Source organism: Nicrophorus vespilloides, unplaced genomic scaffold, assembly GCF_001412225.1.
Source record: "Nicrophorus vespilloides isolate i.1.1-1 unplaced genomic scaffold, Nicve_v1.0, whole genome shotgun sequence".
NCBI classification, from domain to species: domain Eukaryota; kingdom Metazoa; phylum Arthropoda; class Insecta; order Coleoptera; family Silphidae; genus Nicrophorus; species Nicrophorus vespilloides.
In genome coordinates, this window is record NW_017100102.1 from 292,058 (window position 1) to 311,614 (window position 19,557).

Below are 19,557 nucleotides of genomic sequence, written 5' to 3' on the forward strand. Positions count from 1 at the left end.
GCGGCGGTTCTGGTGCTCGTGAATGGACAAAGGAATCGCTTTATTGCGCTAATAAAGTTGATACGTTTCGACGTTTACAGAGAGCTTTCGCTCCCTATCACCATGCACGCACAAAACCCACACCGTTCCCGATCTACAGAGGTGGCGGGAGGTTTTTTGGGGTAAGAGCGGGGGCGGTCGGCGGCCCCCTTCGACCGCACAGCCGCCGCATTTTTTCCTCTCTCCTCTCATAAACGGCTACAGATACGGCCCCGTGTGAGTTTTTATAATGATTCCCGCGCGCCACCCTCTCTATCGATTACACTTGTCAAAGTGTTACACACACGCAAAGGAGCTTTCCAGCACATTGAAAAATATTCAACGCAATGAAAAAATATTGCCAAACACATGTTACCGCACGCTATTTAGGGACCAGAATTTTCGTTTTTTTCTTTCCGGCTGATGTTCCTAACTATGTTTTAAAGCCTAACGTCTAGAAATATTTAACGCTCGAATTATACGTTCAACATTTCCGACATATTTCCATAACCATAGATAGATACAATATTTTAAATAGTAATTGAATACAAACTTGCTATTTTACATGTCTTATTTTAACAATAATAAAATACGAATTTACAACATGAATATTATGTAAAACATATGTGCCTATATTTTTAAGATAATGTTCATTAACTATTAAAATTACATCATCACTGCAATTTGGAAAATAAAACTATAATATTTATAACAAATGAAACTTGAATTGGTACTTCCTTAAAAACAGATTCATCTTCCGTTCATCATCTAAACAAAATAACCCATAAGAAATACCAAATTTTTATAGGAATTATAATAAAGGAATTATTATAAAGGAATCAAAAGTGTAATTTCAATTATATTTTTTTAATTAGTATTTTATAATTACAAATTCAAGAATGTCACGAACAATGACTGATGAGAAAATTTTAATGTATGGTAAAATTAGAAAAAAAAAATTATTCCTTTACATGGAATAAAGAAATTCGATTGTACCGCTGCGAATAACACGGTAAATTATCATATATGAAGAAATATGTTATGTAAAAGTGATTTTATTGTATAAAATATTCAGAATAAGTGTATTTAGGAGGTTTTTGTGGTAGATTTATATATTTTGATGTGCCTGCTACATCATTTAAAAACTTGTGTACACATATTATGTGTATTTTTGAATATGTATACGAGTAAATAATTTTGGAACGGATTAAACTCGTTAATGCGAGGTTCCACTGTACTTTAAATATTTATAAAAAAAAATAAAAAATTTAACCCAAGACTATGGGTCTTTAGAGAAACATTGTTATCATTGAATTATTTTTGTTACAGAATTTAGAAGAGAGGGATAGAAAGAATTTGGCGTACAAAGATCAACTAAACAGAGAACGTAGATACCTAAAAAGGAGGCTGGATCAGCTCTCGTCGAATGGTAACCATCATCACACGGCGACGATGTCGAAACGGCGCTCCGTTTCTGAGTGTTCGTCGTCGACGATATCCAGTAACCATTCGACCGCCTCTCACTCGTCGGCGCCGTCGCCCATCTCCGAGACAGGTGAGTCCGGCTACTCGTCATCTTCAATTCCTAGTCCCAACACTGCCATTTCCGATCACGCGTACCACAGATTACCAATGGCACATTACTTAAATGGTACGTACAATATGATATTAAATGACAATATTCTCGCATTAAATCAATGTATCAGTATTTTCATTTAATTGTTTTTGTTCTAAACAAAACAAATATAAATCAAATTTACAAAAAAAACTTTTAACTGTTATAGTATTTTCTAGAATTCCTTCCTCAAACTATTAGAAATATACTTTTTTTAAATGATTATGCAAAAAAATATATACTATATTAGTTAAAAGTTCATATTGGGATCTAAGACGTTCACTGTATATCAATAAATCAATTATTATTTTAAAATTTAAACATTGAACGTATTAGAAATTTTGTATTTTATGTGAAATTTTAACGAACTACTTTTAATTGACTCCTTTTTAATAATTACGTACTTCAAATTATTATTATTATTTTAAATTATGAATTGAGTTAATTACATAAATATGACTAAATAAAATATTTTTTATAAAGGATTCAAACGAAAGAGTTCAAAGTGTATGTGCTGAGAATATTATATGTTAGTAAACGGGTTATAAACATATTTTCCTATATGCATATTCAATTAAAATGAAATTGAATGTATTCAGTTATAAAATATAACGAAGCAATTTTTAATTAAAAATTCGATATTGCATTCAGAAATAAAGTTTCAGCGAATAAAGAGGAAAATTGAAAATTTGTTGTTTCGAGGAATATAACTAGGTTCTTTGCTTGTCAGCTTGTTTCCAATATATAATACATTTAGTTCAATGAATATCGCATAACCATTGTCGTTTGGCCTGGCGCATTCACCAATTTATCAATACTTATAACTCGCATAATACAAACTTTATTTTAATGATGAAAATCAGAAAAAACAAGAACTTTTTATTTATTTCAATCACATTCTTATAAAGAACTATTTCAACAGCAAATTTTGTCATTAATACATATTAATTTACTTATCTAAAGTAAAAAAAAAAACAAACCAACAAAATAATACGAGAATTTAAATTGAAAACTATAATTCATGAAAAAAAAATATTAAGAAAAAAGTAAAATATTTTTAAAAAAAGATACAGGTCTATTATAATAAACTTTGGTGTAAAGTCTATATTGATTTTCGGTTTGTGTAAAATGTATATGGAGCATTAAACAGTACAACATTTATTGCAGAAACCCTCCTAATCTGCACACAACATTTAGTTTATGCGAACTTGTTCGCCGGAGATAGGAAATTATTGCCCTTCGGTTTCGGGACTATCTCCACCCTCAAATCTTGTTGATCGGGATTTGTAAAAATTATGTGTGGGTCAATGCGGGTCAAACATATTAACACCCGCACCCATACAAGATTTACGACAAAACGAAAATAGATTTACCACCAAAATGTGTGTTCTCGGTACACGCATTTACCATTTATTATGATATTATATACAATTAATTGTTCTGTCCTTAATATAAAATAATGATAATTAAATACTTAATGGAAAAACTTATAATAGATAATATTAGTGTAGAAACTTTGATTTACTATGTTGTGATTTTAGTTTTAGTGATATTTCATGATAAGCAATAATAGTTGGTACGCATGACAGTTCGACAGAAGTCAAATGCCAAAAAATGTGGCATGTTATATAAATAATTAAATTGAATAAATCAATTAATAACAAATATTCCAAATAAAGTTATCAATCATGAATTACTTCCACTAATGTAGATTTTTTTGTGTAAACGATAGAAAATATTTCAAGTGTGTTATGTTAAGTTAAACTTAATTGAGTAGAATGGAAAATACATCAGGAATACGCGAAGCAGAGGAAACTATATATCAAAGCCAGGGCATTAGTGATTTGATTTCAAATCAATTCTTGTTGGTTTGGTAGAGATTGATGTAGTTCCTATTGAATTCGGAAGAAGGCGAATTCCGTGCACTCTCCGGATCCGCTATTTATATAATTTTTCTAACGAGAAGTGGAAGGAGGAGATTCGCATCGTGAAAAGTTCTTAATGTATGATTTCTATAATAATGTCGGTGATACATTAAACGTTGCATTACATAATGCATTTTCACCTATTGTGCGTCAATCAGGATGGCCGAGAAAATACGCTCAGGAGGAATAGACTGACGGAGAAGAAGCATTAGCTTCACCGAATCGTTTGATAATACATATCCTATTGCTGCCAACGATAAGTAATGTCTATGTGATCAATCGTGTTTTTCTTTCAGCTTTTTGTTCCTACGGAACATTACGCTAAATTTGTTCCATTTGTGTTTCTTCTCCTTAGTTTTTGTATTGTCCGCAACTTTGTCTAAAAGAAAAATATAGTAGATGTTGTTGCATTAATATTGCATTCTATACTAATTCCATTTACAGTAATTAATCACTTGTATTGTGCGGTTAATTAATGCTCGATATGCAAAGCGCATATCAAAATTATAATGAATCCTGGAAAATTAACTAAAATAAAATCAACCATTATTTTAAATTTTTTGTATATCCTTCAGAAGCAATATTTTGTAATAACTCTTTTCTCTATCTGCTACTTTAGTATTATTTATTATTTTACATTCAATATTTTCTATATTTTTAAATAAATCTATAAAATAAATAATTATTATAGACAAATTTGTGGTCAATGAACAGGATTAAAACCCAATATAAAATATTATAACGTTTTATAGTAATAGGTACTAACAAAGTTACATTTGACGTAATCTTGTGATTTACCACAGACAATAAGTAATGGCTTTGTGATCAATCGCGTTTTTAAACCCCATATTTTTTTATTTTTATGGTACATTACTCTAAATTGGTTCCATTTGTGTTCCTCCCCTTACGTTTTTTTTGTATTACCACGGGTAACAGAAAAAAAAGAGGAACGCAGGAAGAAGTCGGGAGAAGACCATATAACCCAATATATTTATCCATGCGTTATTGAATGATAGAGAGACCGCGGCGACTGCCTCTGTCTCTTGTTCCGCCGTCCCCGCATCGCCTTTACACAACCGGCCTCCACCAACCACCACCTCCCGTCGCTCGTTTAGTTTGCTCAACTGATTTCGCCGCAGTTTATTTCCTATCGGCTGCCGAAACGAAACGGCGAAATTATGCAACGCGCTATTTCCTCTCATTTACCTCGGAAAAGCGGCCAAATTTATTTCTGATGACTGCCTCCTCCTCCTCCGATGACTACCACCTATCTCCGAGCTTACCTTACCTTCGTTGGAAATACCAGTCCTTCTTCGGTCCCGGAATTTATTCGCGGCAATTAATTACATTTAATTGTCGAGCATTTAACCTTTTGCGTTTCCTCGGAATGGACCACGTATATTCGAAAGGGCTCTGCAGGGACTTCGATGGAACGGGAATTGCTCGCTTCCAAGTTTAGATATGTTGCAAGTCCACTTCCGGCGCAAGAGTATCACGGAAACTTAGTATTTTTCGATTTCCGAATAAACACCGCTGCGTGATGTACCATACATGGAAATCGTTTACATTTCCTCAACGAGTGCGAGAAAATCTTAACTGATTTGAACATCGGAAGTATTCCTGCACATATATTTGATCTAGCCGGAGATGTTGTTGATGTACGTTCCTATTGCATCTTTTCAATGTTTGCGTTCCGTTCCTTACACTTATTGATATGTTACGTTAGAAGTGAATAGTACAGCGAACGTAAATTATTACTACTCAATGTATACAATCTCTAAAATAATCAATGAAAGTGTAAGAAATCATTCAAAGCATAATTTTTTTTAATAATGAATACATAATACTCTATCTAAAATTCTACTAAAATTTGTTTACAAATTATTATTACATTATTATCATATATAATGTGTTTTATTTCGAACATACATTTTATTTATTACCAAAGAAACATGTTGGAAATCGATTATTATTTGTGTTTGTATAGAGCGAACTTGTTTGTTTCTCAGCCATTTTTGTGTTGCGGCAGCGACCAATTATTGTCTGCATATTTCAGAAGGAAAACTGATTCTCGAGTGAACGCCTGAAACATTAATCGCATGCAAGCATATTTAATTCCGGAGTCTCTCCCTCGAGCAAAATCAAGTAAATATTCCTAGAGCGAATTTCAAATCAATCCCGGTTGTATTCATAATTAACCACCATCCAAGTGCTCACGGTTTCACGGTGCCCTCATTGAACGAACCGCTAAATGTGTTTTATTAATTAATGACGAAGAATGGAAAACATGCTTCAGCTCCATTGGATATTAACTTCCGGTTCTATCTCCGGCAATATTAAGTTAACTATGCATCAAGCTATTTAGTACTTACATTACTTCAGCAAACAAAATAATTTACAAAATTATTCGCCAATGTTTGCCAAAGTAATTGAATATACTAGTTGTTATAGATGTAGTTTTAGCAAATTGATATTACCAAATTATTTACTTAATTCTTACTTTACTTTATATTTAAAAATTTTAATAAATTGTTCAATATATTTGAATTTCCACTATAAAATAAGTTATATTATTTAGTTATTGATTTAATTCTTACTTATTTACGCCGATTAAAGTGGAAAAGTATTGAAACTATTTTTTTATTGAATCAATTTACTCGTATTTCTAGGAAATCAGCGAAGCATTTTAAAAATGTCATCCTTTAGTTTCAATAAAACTAAACTACATTCGTAATGCGATCACGTAGCTACGTGGCATTTGATAACGTTCTCTTAGGGGAATATCAAAGATATATTCATTTATCCAACTACTTATGGAAATGATTAATATTTGATAAAACGTAATTCTCTACCGAGAAAATGGACAAAATTTCTCAATTTAAGGGAAACGCCTTCCGTGATATAAGCTACTAACCACTTATTTAAGCATATTCGCTGCATTCGTGTTTAACTTCCAGTGACCAAGAGTCGTAACAAATAGTACAATTTTCGATTTAAATTGCCTGAAATCACATAAACGCAAGTGTCGTGTGCCGAGCCTTTGTTTCAACGACAATCGATATTTTCTCCCTTTTCCTTGTTCTTCCCCTCTGTATATACATATATAGTTTTTATCTTCGCTCCCTAAAATCGATGCAGATTTACCCTTGTATCTCCACGTGGATTCCACACGTGACCAGGACACGGAACATCTCCTTTGCATCAGGAATTTTAATAGAAACCCGTCTGCTCACTTTCCGCAAACACGACAACGCAACCTCGCCGAAAGAAACTCAGTCAAAGGCAATAATTTTCTTTTTCGTACTTTTTTTTCTCTCTCTCTCCTTTTCTATCTCAATGTGAGTGAGTATATGAATAGAAGGAGGGACCGTCTTTAATGTGTGTGTTTATTATTAGGATCCGGTTTCAATTTTATGGTCGCCGTCGCCATCGAAATGTATGGTGCGAAGGGCTTTAGAAACGCCGGAGCTAAGGATGAATGGTAGATCAAAGAAACTTATTGAGGAAACGATGACTCCTTTATCGCTCGTCATAAATTTACAGTTAGATAGCGTGCACAAAAAAAAAGGAGAGAAGAAGAAGAATATAAAGGCAAAGGGAAGGACAAGAGGGTGTGAGAAATACACAAGCGAAGGGCTTTACAACTCGCTGACCATTCGAATGTCCCAGATCTCCCTAATCCGTGCTTGTTTATGTCGTTTCTATGCTTCCTTTTTTATTATAATACGAAATTTACATTACACACCCTTCCTACTTGATATGATAATTTCTAACTTTCACTTTAGTTGATTTATTTGGATAAATGTTTTATTTCTGAACCTATTATGTCAATAGAAAATAATATATTTTTTTGTCAAATTTACAAATATAATCCATTATTTATGAACATTAATTAATGAAAATCAATTCCAATTATTATTTCAATTACATTTAGGTATTAGGTACTTTTCTATTTTATTAACAAATATTTTAATTAAGCGAAAAATTGTTATAAAATAACTATTATACAAAGTGTTTTTGGTGATGTACTTTATAGCATATAAATAAAAAAATTATGAAATAATATGACTACTTTAAGGATACAATTTTATGAAAATATTCTAGTGTTTTTCGTAAATAACTTTAAATCATAAATGTGTATTGTGCATTTTGGGACAATTGAGGCGAATGTTGCATACAAGACTGCAATTTCTAAAATTCAACTAAAACACGAATTTTATATATATTTCATATGTTTGATTTATGTTTACTGCTTTAAAAGCATCGTGCGAAGATAAATTGGCAATATAAATATATTTATGAGATTGCTTTCCCAAAAATTATTTTAGAAACATAAAACTTTACTTAAACTATAAATAACGCACGTCTCACACACGATATTTATTTGGTATTATTTCCAATAAAGCTGTAATTTATCCCCAGGTCATTAATGAATAGGTGGCCACTATTTCGTGAAATATACTGATATAATACATCGATTTACGAAAATGTACATGTTTGCGAGAGAATGCACTTCTGAATATATGCCAACAAATGCTTAATATATGTGCAATGTGTAGTTTACATTGGCAATTGCAATTTATTGTTATGCAGTTTGGATAATTGTGAATGGTGGAGAGGGATTAAAAGACAAAAAAAAGTAAGCGAAATAATGCCAATGATGCGAATCGATAAAAGGTTTTCTTTTCCTACTCCTACTCCCTTTTCCATCATCTCCTTCCTCGTCTCTCCTACCGACGAAAAGAAATTAAATGCGTTTTCGAAGAAAATAAAGGAGCAGGACATGAAACAAAAGGCTCTCTAATTAAACATCCACCAATCGAGGGGGTTTTCCACTGTAATGAATGGGCAGAATTACAAAGCGTAAACTGGGCAGGGGAAGTCCGGGCGAGATCGAGGAAAAAAAGTCCAAGAAATTTTTAATAAAGTTTTAGTAGCTTGAAGCGAGCAGGACGGAGATTAGTGTACGTACGTACGAGAATCCTTCCAACTTTGAAATCCAGTTTAGCGTGTAATTCGAGTAAATTTACTTGCTAAACCAATGGTTTGCGCCAGACGCACTTCTATGATTAAATACGTAAAAAGCAATGCGCCAGTTCAGTTATATTTTTGTTTGTAGTTGTTTAAGTCTTCTTTAGAATTTATTGGATTACCTGCTGCAATAAATGTTTATAATACATACATGAACTCGTGCATTATCGATGCCCCAAAACAGTTGCACTAAACTTGACGACAATTATTAACATCGAGTGCAAACTTGTTGCATATGCAGAAGCATTTACTTGTACTCTTGTATTCTAAATAAATAGTTTTAACCAAAAATATTGTTATTATTATAATATTTATGTAGTGTATTTAAACATTAAAATAATACATACAGTGAAACCTCGTTTAACGAGCACCTCGTATAACGAGCATTTCGCGTGACGAGCAAAATGAATTCTAAGAAAAATGACTCGCTTAACGAGCGACATTTCGCATGAGTGACGATGAGAAGAGAAGTGTCGAATTGTGCACCTGCTACATCATTTTTAAACTTGTATACATAAGTTAAGCGAGGTTCCACTGTAGTTGTTTTTATGAATTCCCAGAGAAATGTGGTTAATATTAGGAATAATTTATTTTTTACCGATTATTTCAAATAATGTATTCTAAACGCAATTTTAAAATGATGAAACTATAGTTTGTCTGTTATTACAATAACGTTAACTGCCAGATATATATTTTTAAACACTACATTGATTCTCATCATCTAATTACTCTTAGTAAGCAATATATCATCTATAACAATTGCACAAAAGTTTAAATGTAATATACATGAGTATTATGAGAGAAGTCATAACCAAATTAAGACTATACATTTATATGATAAATAGATCAATTTATATTAAAGTTATCATTATTGAAAATGTACGTTATTATACATTAAAGTATATTTTGATTCCTTTCTAAATGATGATTTAATATAGTATAACTAACTAGAAATTAAGTTGAAATATTCATATAGTCGCGTTTCATTAAAACCTTCTATTCCATCGATTACAATTTTTCGTCCAGACAAAACTTAACATTTTGTCGCTTCCTCTGACTCCTTAGCAACTCCAATCTTCCTGCTGCATTTTTCTTACCTTATTTTTTTGTAATTTCAATTATTTTGCTCTGAATAATTTTACATCCATAATGCCAGCCGTCGGCTTTTATTTCGCATGAACAATTTCCGCGCGAGAGTTTGCGACTTTTGAAATTATAATCGCCACGAAATCGATTTCCATCTTACACACCACACTGCTCACGTTTTTTCCCTCCTATTTTTATTTTTCACTTCCATTGTATTCCGCTGTTTATTTCCTTTTCCTCTTTGTATATTTATTCCGGCTGGTCTTTTTAACACATGCATTTAAAGCAAAAATCGTTATTGTTTAATTAAATGCGAGATCGGATTTGCATCTATTCATGGGAATCTATTGAATTTTAAATAAAGCCGCGCTTCTACCTCCCACCCACCGACCGTTTCAAACATCAACACTATTTCCAAGCGGATCTATATAATAGGAGTAATCTATGTTTATTCGAATCAATTATTCGCGTAAGCCGATTACCGCATTCTGAATCGCTCCGATGCTTCCGCCACTATTTATTTTCCGTTTGCGATAATTTTCATTCGATTCCAATTAATCGTATTTCATAATTAGGGTGCGCTGTGGATGCGCCGGGTTAAAAATCATTCCCTCCATTAAGACTCTGAAATAAGCACATGTACAATGTTTATTTGTATATACTTCAACTAGTTATTATATCCGAATTAACGAGAATATTATAATTCCAAATATTTCCTTTTAAACTGTTAATAATTTATTTATTTATAAATTTCTGAGTAATTTATTTCATACTTGTTATAATTATTATTATGATTAAATTGTATTCTTTCTATAGTTAGATAATCTGAAGGATAGCTTGATTAAATCTTTTCATCCAACCTTTTTTCTTATATAAAATTGATGGAACTGATGAGAATTACCAGGGATTTCAGTTTATTTAAAGATAATAAAACAAGAGTTTTTTGTCAAGAGTAATGTCAATTAAATCGGTATAGACTGATGTCTATACGTAAGTGCTAGAGTCATTAAGGCAGAGCAGTAGGATAAAGAAAGGATATAAGAAATTTAGATGCGTTTGGTAAATTCTTGGCGAGTCTATGTATGAGTGATTGATACTTCGAAGGCGGACAGCAGGTAATTGCCATCCAGTTCTGCTTCCATCGTGTCCCTGCTGGCAGCCATTACTGTTGAATTTATAGTCTTGCTCATTACATGGCCGTTCTGTGTATGTGCACTGATTGATGTTGATTCTGATAGCTATCCTTCAAATAGGCATAAATATATGTTATAAATATATTCCCATTTCAATCGGAAGACAATTTCTTTGAAGTGTAAATTGTCGTCTTATAAACTGCGCAAATAAAAACGTACTCGGACAAGAACTTATTATAATCTGATAAAAACATATTAATTAAAATAACACAAAACTTTAGAATATTTATTTACTTTTGTATCCTGTAATATTTATGAATGGGTAATACTTAATTATATAAATACATTATAGAATTTAATTTAATAAATTAGGTTTTCTTTAACCAAATAATTATTTGATTCAATTTAACAACGATTTATTAGAATTGAAATATTCACATTATTTGGTGTCTAAGAATCGACTTTTGATTTTAAAAATATTACTTTTCCGAAATGCATATCTACTTGTAAAATAGTAGAATGACGATGACGGGCGATGACTTTTACATTTAATAAAAAAGCTACTAATTAATGCATATAATATTAAATGGTAATCTTTGTTAGCTCCAGGCAGATAGAAACGATAGAAACCTGAACACCACAAACATTTATAAAATATACTGAAGTTTCTCATGATACTTCTACAAAAGTGGATAAATTATGCTAACAGCTGTTTATATTTTAATAGTAATGTTAATGTAAATACATAATGAAATCATGAAAAATATTTATTTAATTCAAAACTTTACAATATTTCTTTGAGAAAGAATTTACTTATTTATGCTTTAGTTTTTAGTTGATTTAATAAATTCAATAATATGTAGTTATTATGTGTCTACTATGTGTATTAATAAAGTTGCTAATGGAATTGCTTGTAAAGATTCTGCTTTCTCCAAAGCCCCGCAATGGATATTTATAAATTATGTATTTATTTCCAGTTGTTGTTTTTCCTGTTTGCCCTTTACGCGGTGGTTTGGAAAGGAAATATAACAAGTTGAAATCCACTCCGGCGGCATACCGCAATTGTTTTTGGCAAATGAAGCTCGTAAAAGATTCGGATGGAGGCAGTTTTGGCTGCGACGGCGAATTTATTTCGCGGCCAAATTGTCCATCCGGTTAAACGCTTTTCGGCCGTACGCCAATTGCGCGAAGGCCTCCGGAGGAGGACGGGGCGCAAAAGTGGTATACGAGGGGAGGTCTAAGAACGGACCGAGAGATTTTGCATCAGTATTATCATTTTTTTTTTTTGGAGGGTCGGTTTGTCCGAAAAAAAACGACCCATTTCGCGCCCTCGCAAAACTCCGGTCGCGCCCCCCGTGGTTCGCATCCTTTCTCAGAGCTCATCAAAATCAAATTGTTGTTGCTCGAGGGATCTCTGGAGACGGCGGCCGGAGGAGGATACGGAGGCGGGCGAACGCGAAATGGAAATTCTCATCCTCGTTTATTTGCAAAGTGGCATTGCCGTTCTGCCCGGCTTTATTACGACGACGAAATCCCCGCCGTTTAATTACACCGTATTATGCGGCGAATGCTCACTACATCAAAAATAATAAAGCCAAAGTGTGCTATTTTCCCCTCTTTCAACTACCCCCTTCCATTGGTTATTAAAATAGTTACAGCCGCTGCTTATTAGATCAACTAAATGATCTCCATCGTAACTTTGACCAACGTCATTTCGAAGATTAATTACCTTTTAATTAAAACTTCACTCATGCAAAACATTAGGAATTACATAAGATTTCTAATACACTGTAAAACATCTTACAACATTCATCTTATTATATATCTTATTTACGATTGACAAACATAATATAAACATATTCATTTAATAAAATTCATTCAAATTACATCACAACTCAATATTATAACATAGTTTGCAAACATAACTCGTTTCAGAAACGTGCTTGTAACTCAAAGCACTCTTATGTCAAAGCGAGAATGCTATACGAATACCCACAATCCCGAGCGGCCTGTGATCACGTGATGCTCTGCAGACGAAGCGAATAGATAATACTCGTATTGCAAGACGTGTTGCTGGTTTATTAAGTTAAACATGTTGCTCGACTTGCAAAATACTCGCAGACCAAGTTACTCACAACCCAAGGTTTCACTGCATTCGGATATTATGTTGTATTATAGTTTCAATTTTACTCCTTTCTACCACAGACTAAAGTGTATCTACTACTACTAAAGTTAGTTCATAGCATTTTCGATTAGAATTATGGAAATATTTCATTAATGAAGTTTTATTCTAAAACAAAATTAAATTTTATTAACTCTACCTTTATTTTGAAACAAGGTATTTAAATAAATCTGGTTTTTTACTATTGAGGAAACAACGTTATTAATTGTTTGATCTTGAAATGCAAACTGATTTGTTGCTATGCGAAACATCTCATTATAATATGAATCACATTTTTTTCACAATCAATAAAATAATAAGAGATATTGAATTGTGATAATAATAATATTTACTGTAACTATAAAATTAGAAAAGAAAAACTCAATACAATAACAAAAATAAAAGTCAATTGCTGCAAAGGGCAGAAATTTGAAATTTTTGCAATTTAATTATAAAATTAATGATTTTAAGCAAAGCTTAATAAGCATATATGTATAAACATACAATAAAATTGTAATAGGATGTGCATACTACTTTATATACTTTTTTACATTATTATCTGTCATATTAATTTAGATACGTGATCAAGTAACTGTGTTTTACTATTGCGTAATATTTAACCTTTTGGCTAAATTAACACAAAAGTAATATAAAATAGAGCAAAAAGATGTATAGTTGTTACAAATATTTATGTTTTTATATCATATTCTTTTGTCTATAATTTTACATGTATATTTGTTAGAATATATATATTATTTATAAAATAATTAAGTTACGAGAGAAAGAAAGAGTAAAATCAAGACCATTTTTTACTATTGGGAAAATTATTGCGATAAAAAAACGTACTGTGACGGAAATGAAGTAAGTGAATGTTATAAACTGTTATATTATAAAAGCTTTTATATATTATTGACAACTTTGAAATAAATTCGTTTCGTATTATGCGAGTTATTGTATATTATTGAACTATTAATTGTTTTGAATGTATGTGTGCGGAAACATGGCTATTCATTGGGCAGGACAATGCGATATTAATTAACGGTCTGTGCGTCTGACTAATATATATTTAACAATGGTATGAAATAGTGATGTAATGATTATTTATTGTATGCCTATATGTATGCATATATATATATATACATATATGTGCGTGAGAGGTGGTATTATGGGGTCTGTACTGTATAGTATATGTTGGTTACTATTGATTTCTGTGATGTTGTTTAAAGTTGAGGGATGGCTGGGCATGGCGGGCTTGGCCACTCTCTCTCTCTCTCATACACACACGTAGACATAGTGTGTGTGTATGTTTTCTCTCTCTGACACACAACGTACTAGTAGTGATGTCCATGTTTGTGTATGTGTGTGTAGCGTATTGGTAATGATGGATGTTTGTTGCAGACGAGGTGGACGTGATCGGTTACACAAGCACCCAAAGCGATACGGATGACCACTCCAGCGTGCAATCGGCGTCCAGTGACAGCGGGGTCACAATGTCCACCAGGCTCCTGACCATCTCCGAGATCATGGAGAGAGCCTACATGTAGACATACCAGAGGCGACGTCACACAGCGACCAGAGCCAGTCCTCTAGTCAACGAACATGTCTGCTGGAAATTATCATCTTATTCATCTTATAAATTATTTATATGTATATTGTACATATTTTAAATTTAAACAAAACAAACAAAAAAAATATTGTTTAGAAGAGTATGAAATAATATAGTTTGTATTTTAAGTATATTGTAATATATATGTGTATATATTTCTGTATATATATGCATATATATCTATAAAGATGTAAAAACAAAAAACACAAAAAAAGAAACATAAGCGAGGGACGTAAAAATAAGCTCATTGAGATTAAATAATATTTCATACCCTCCTAAAATAAGAAAAATTATTAACACGTGCATAGTAATTTTGGTGTTGTTAAATGGAAAAGGGGCCGGACCCTGCAGGCCCATCTCCCTTACGAAGAGGCCTGCCCGGTCCGGACCTGAAACACAGCGCGCGTGCCCCAAAGCACGCGTGCCTTTTCCCGGCAACCTAAAAATGAAAACAACAAAAAAATATATATATTATATACTCCGTGCGAGTCTAACACTAAAAGAAAGAAGAAAATTAATTAATTGAAAGAAGAAGAATAAAAATGCAAACAAAATATTTAAGAAATTGTATAAAGAACAAAATATGAAAATAATAAAATATACGCCTGTACAGTGTGCAAGATATCGCGGTGCGGGCCACCCCGCAAATGGCAGATCTCCGGCCCGTTTCCGCTCCCCCCCCCAAACATCGGTCAGCATTCAAAGAGTACAAATTCTTTATATGTCCCGATGATACGGGACGCTATTATATTTTTATGACGCGGTCAGGACGTGCGTTCCAATTGGGAACCGCGCCCGGTCATTGCGAGAACTGAGCATAAAGTATGGTGTGAGAGTGCGTGCGTGAGTTCGAGAGCTTGACAGGTGATTGCACGGGTACTGATAATAATAATCCGGACCGGAGGGTCTTCGCATCACCGTTCCCTTCGATGCCCTTCTCGGTCGTCGTCGTCCTGAGACTATGCCGAATAGCCGAATACCGCAAACTCCATCCAACAATCAATCCACACTTGAAAGGATAGTCCTTTTTACAATTTTCTAGATCTCACACCCTGGAGTGGTTCCACTTATTCAGAAATAAAACAACATTTCAGATCATTCACCTAACGGAGACCCATACCGACCCAGATGTTTTTTTTTCTATTATTATTATTTCAATTTCTTTAACGATTTCAATATTTACATACACACACACAAAAAATCATTTTGTATATTCAGTTCATTGTTTAGCATTATATTCAACATAAAAAAATACAATTATCCATTTATTTTTATTATTTTATTATTATAAATCAACATAATCATTTTTGTAATAAATTCCCTTTTTTAAAACGAGTTTTTATTTCTTATTTTGTCGTAATTTTCAATCACTTTCCATCAATTTATACTAACAACGTATATCCAAGTACTAATCGTTTGTAGCGATAAAACAATTAATGCAGTCCATCTAGTTAAGCAGTACATATTTTAGGGTTCTCTTCTTGGACCATTCTAGGATATGAGAACGAAAATTTATCGTCGAGGAAAAGGAGGACTAGCCTAAAGACACATACACACACAAACACAAACATTTACACGAGAATCACACGAACACAAATAAAGATAATCAAATTAAATCAAATCCCTGTTTAATGATCGGCAGAGTCGCGGATACGGCAGGGTCTAAGACTATATTATAGAACATAATTATTTTTATAAGTACTTGCTAGAAGCTTGTGATTCGAATGAGAGACATGAGAAGAGATAAAAAGTAAATAACGAGTGTAAAGAAATCATGTAAATATGAATGAGAAAGCCGAAGGGAGCCAAGATCCGAAATCAGTTTAAAAAATAACATTTATTACGAAAGAAAATGAAACCCTCCGCTCTAAGAAACATAAAGTAAAATAATAATAAAAATAAATCATTTCTATAAATGTCTGCTTCTCTTAGCCTACAGTTCGCAAGAAAAAAATAATAAGAAAGTAAAAATAATAACAAAATAAAAAAAATAAATCTATAGGATTCTTTCTGTGTTTCAATTACTCATGAAAATATCGCTTCTTTTGCAAAAGTAAAAAATAAATAAAAAAATAAAAAATAATTAATAAAAGTACGAAAAAAAATGAGAGTAATAATGAAGATTTAATGTGTATATAAACTGAATCACTTGTGTTACTGACTGATATATGTAATGAGGCAAACAAATGATATTGGTGGAATGATCCGGTAAGCAAGCAGCAATATGAATTGATACAGTGCGTTGCGAATCGTCACATCTTTCTCTAATTTTGAACTCGTCCTTTTTTTTTATTCATTTTTGAACGTTTCACGCAAGTCCGTCTGTCTTTTTTTATATTGTTTACGGTGAAAGTTTCAATCTCGCGGTCGAAACATCTTGCTGCTTCTCTTCTAATCTGCCCAAACTAACCTTTTTCCATTCCCCACTTTCAACCTATCCCTTTTTATTAGTGAATATATATGCTCCCGGGATGCTAAAAGAACCATTCCAAGAAGAAAAAGTCAAGAACGAATAACAAATGTATGAGACAAAACATCTAAAACTTGAGCATTTAGTTATTGAAACCAGCACCTTCTGTCACCTGATTCAACTCTTTCAATGATTGTATGAGAATTTAATAATTGTACATACATTACCTATACATGTAACTATTCATATTGCATTGTTCTCTTCAGTTTTATGTAATTATTTTATTATTTTCCAATTCAATTGAAAAATCAACAACAACAAAAAAAATCCAAAAAAGGAAACCGCAAAAAAATATAAATACAAAGACAAAAAAAAAATAATAAAAATAAACCAAACTTGTGTATTATTACTTAATTATTTGAAACAAATTTAGATGTAGTTTCGATTATACATAAATATAAATACTATAATAAGAAACAAAAAAATACAAACATAATGAAAAACGAAAATACAAAAAATTCTACTTTCGGTATCTCTCTCAGATACAAAACACGTCCAAGCATTTATAAGTTTTATTCTAATTTAATTTGTCATCAAAGTGTACATTTAAAATGCAATATTAGGTTTTATTAAATATAATTATTTTTTTCCTTTGGACAATACTATTTATTTCGACCTATATGTAAATATAACCTTTATCCTTTATTTATGTACGACTTTGTTTTATTTAATACCTGCCCCCATGCATCCTAACTATTATCTTGATATGTTAATAATTTATTTTGTTAAGTATATAGAAGACGTAGACATTTTAGTTTGTTTTAATATCAATTAAGAAAGAGGAAACACCTACTAGATCACTTCAGATTTTTTATACTATTATTATCTTTTATATAAGCCCGGCTAGCTCAGTCGGTAGAGCATGAGACTCTTAATCTCAGGGTCGTGGGTTCGAGCCCCACGTTGGGCGCTTTCTTTTTTTCATCACCTTTTGAAAATTGAATGTTTTGTTAGTATTTTTATTAGAGTATTTTATTTCTATAGAATAAGATAAGGTAACTTATTGAAGGGTTCCAGAAAGTCAATAATAAAATAAACCAAGTAAGTTATATTCGCATAAATCGTATTAATTTTGTAGAGATCATTTAGATACAGTCCTAATATACTTAATATCAAAATATTTTGCAGAGACGGCCAACGCGTCGAAATCGAAGAGACTCATAGTCGATCGCAAACAGATGAACAAAGTAGATTGAGATCAGTTTTTAAGTAGCAAAGTCGAACTCAAGAACGAACAAGTTATACAACATATGAGTTAATAAGTAAATTACTTCAGAAAAGCTGTTAAAAAGTGATGTAGTATTTCTAATAAAAATAATAATTATTTATTGGTTAGATAATTAAAAGAAGCATTTAGATACAAAATAAAACCAATGTAAAAAAAGTAACCCTAAAAATATCAATTCCATAGAAATAAATACCTTTTTTTTTTATTAAATAAATAAATACCTATTCACCTTAATCTTCTCGTCCTTTTTAATATTCGCAAATACTATTATTATCGTTAACTTTGTGGACTTTGGGCTAACTCTGTTTGGGACTCTGTCAGGACCGGATATCGTGAAGCCTATATACCAATTATGTAAATGATGACAGGGGAGCGAAATCTCACTCAAATATATTTTTGTGGACAAATAAATGATGACTAAAAATTCTAGAAAATCCAGGGATGGAATTCTGGACACATTGGAATATTGTCTGGTTTTTTCGTCGTGGAGTCTCAGTAGTAGAAATTAAATAATTCTATTGGTTTATAACAGCTTTATTTTCTTTCTAAGAGTATGTAGATACTTTAACACTTTTACTAAGACTATGCTCGAATTTAAAGATTCTGCCGAGACTAATCCTAAAGACATTTTCTACTTACAAAGTTAATTCTTATTATTACGGGGTGGGAGTTATGATTGGAAGTAGGGATTTGTATATATTGATGATTAACCGTTCCTACTGAATTCGGCCTGGGAGGTTTTCTTTAATACGAGTCTGTTCAAAATCTTTTGCATTTGTTTATATGAAAATGGGATCGATTTTGATTCTACGTGGAAATATTATGCCATAGGATGTGCTTATAAAAGGATTCGGAGTTCTCAAAAAAATATAGGAAATTAATGGGATTGTTTACGCTTGGTCTACATTAAAGTGTATAATCTTACCATTATTTGGAGGCCCTTTAATTGGGCGGGACGCTGGGCAGCAGTTCACAACGATATAGTAGATTTGCTTTGATTATTATGCCCTCATTTGTAAGTTCTACAAAAATGTAATATAGTTTAGTTCAAATCTATAGACAAGAGTAAAACATAATAATTATGATGATACAGTAGAACCTCGCTTAACGAGCATAATTTGTTTCAGAATCTTATTCGTGACGCGAAACACTCATTAAGCAAACAATTTTCTCAATATAAATAAATGTAAAATACCATAATGAAAAAATTATATAGATTGTTCAGGAGCATGAATCATCTTCTTTCTCGGAATGAACTAACCTGAAATGCGAATCGATGCAGAA

At 32.1% G+C, this 19,557-nt stretch overlaps 1 protein-coding gene and 1 non-coding gene across 2 annotated transcripts in view; both read left to right on the forward strand.

Moving 5' to 3' along the window:
* LOC108568128 (max dimerization protein 1-like) overlaps positions 1-14,614 on the forward strand; it is a 181,175-nt gene extending 166,561 nt beyond the window's left edge. The window contains exons 5-6 of the mRNA XM_017929060.1: positions 1,348-1,573; positions 14,368-14,614. Coding sequence (XP_017784549.1) covers positions 1,348-1,573; positions 14,368-14,513 — 372 coding nt within the window. The 3' untranslated portion in view covers positions 14,514-14,614. The remainder of the gene's footprint in view (positions 1-1,347; positions 1,574-14,367) is intronic.
* A 3,268-nt stretch (positions 14,615-17,882) lies between these two features.
* On the forward strand, positions 17,883-17,955 carry Trnak-cuu. Its single transcript has one exon. It is a non-coding gene; the product is annotated as a tRNA-Lys (tRNA).
* The last annotated feature ends 1,602 nt before the right edge of the window (positions 17,956-19,557 follow it).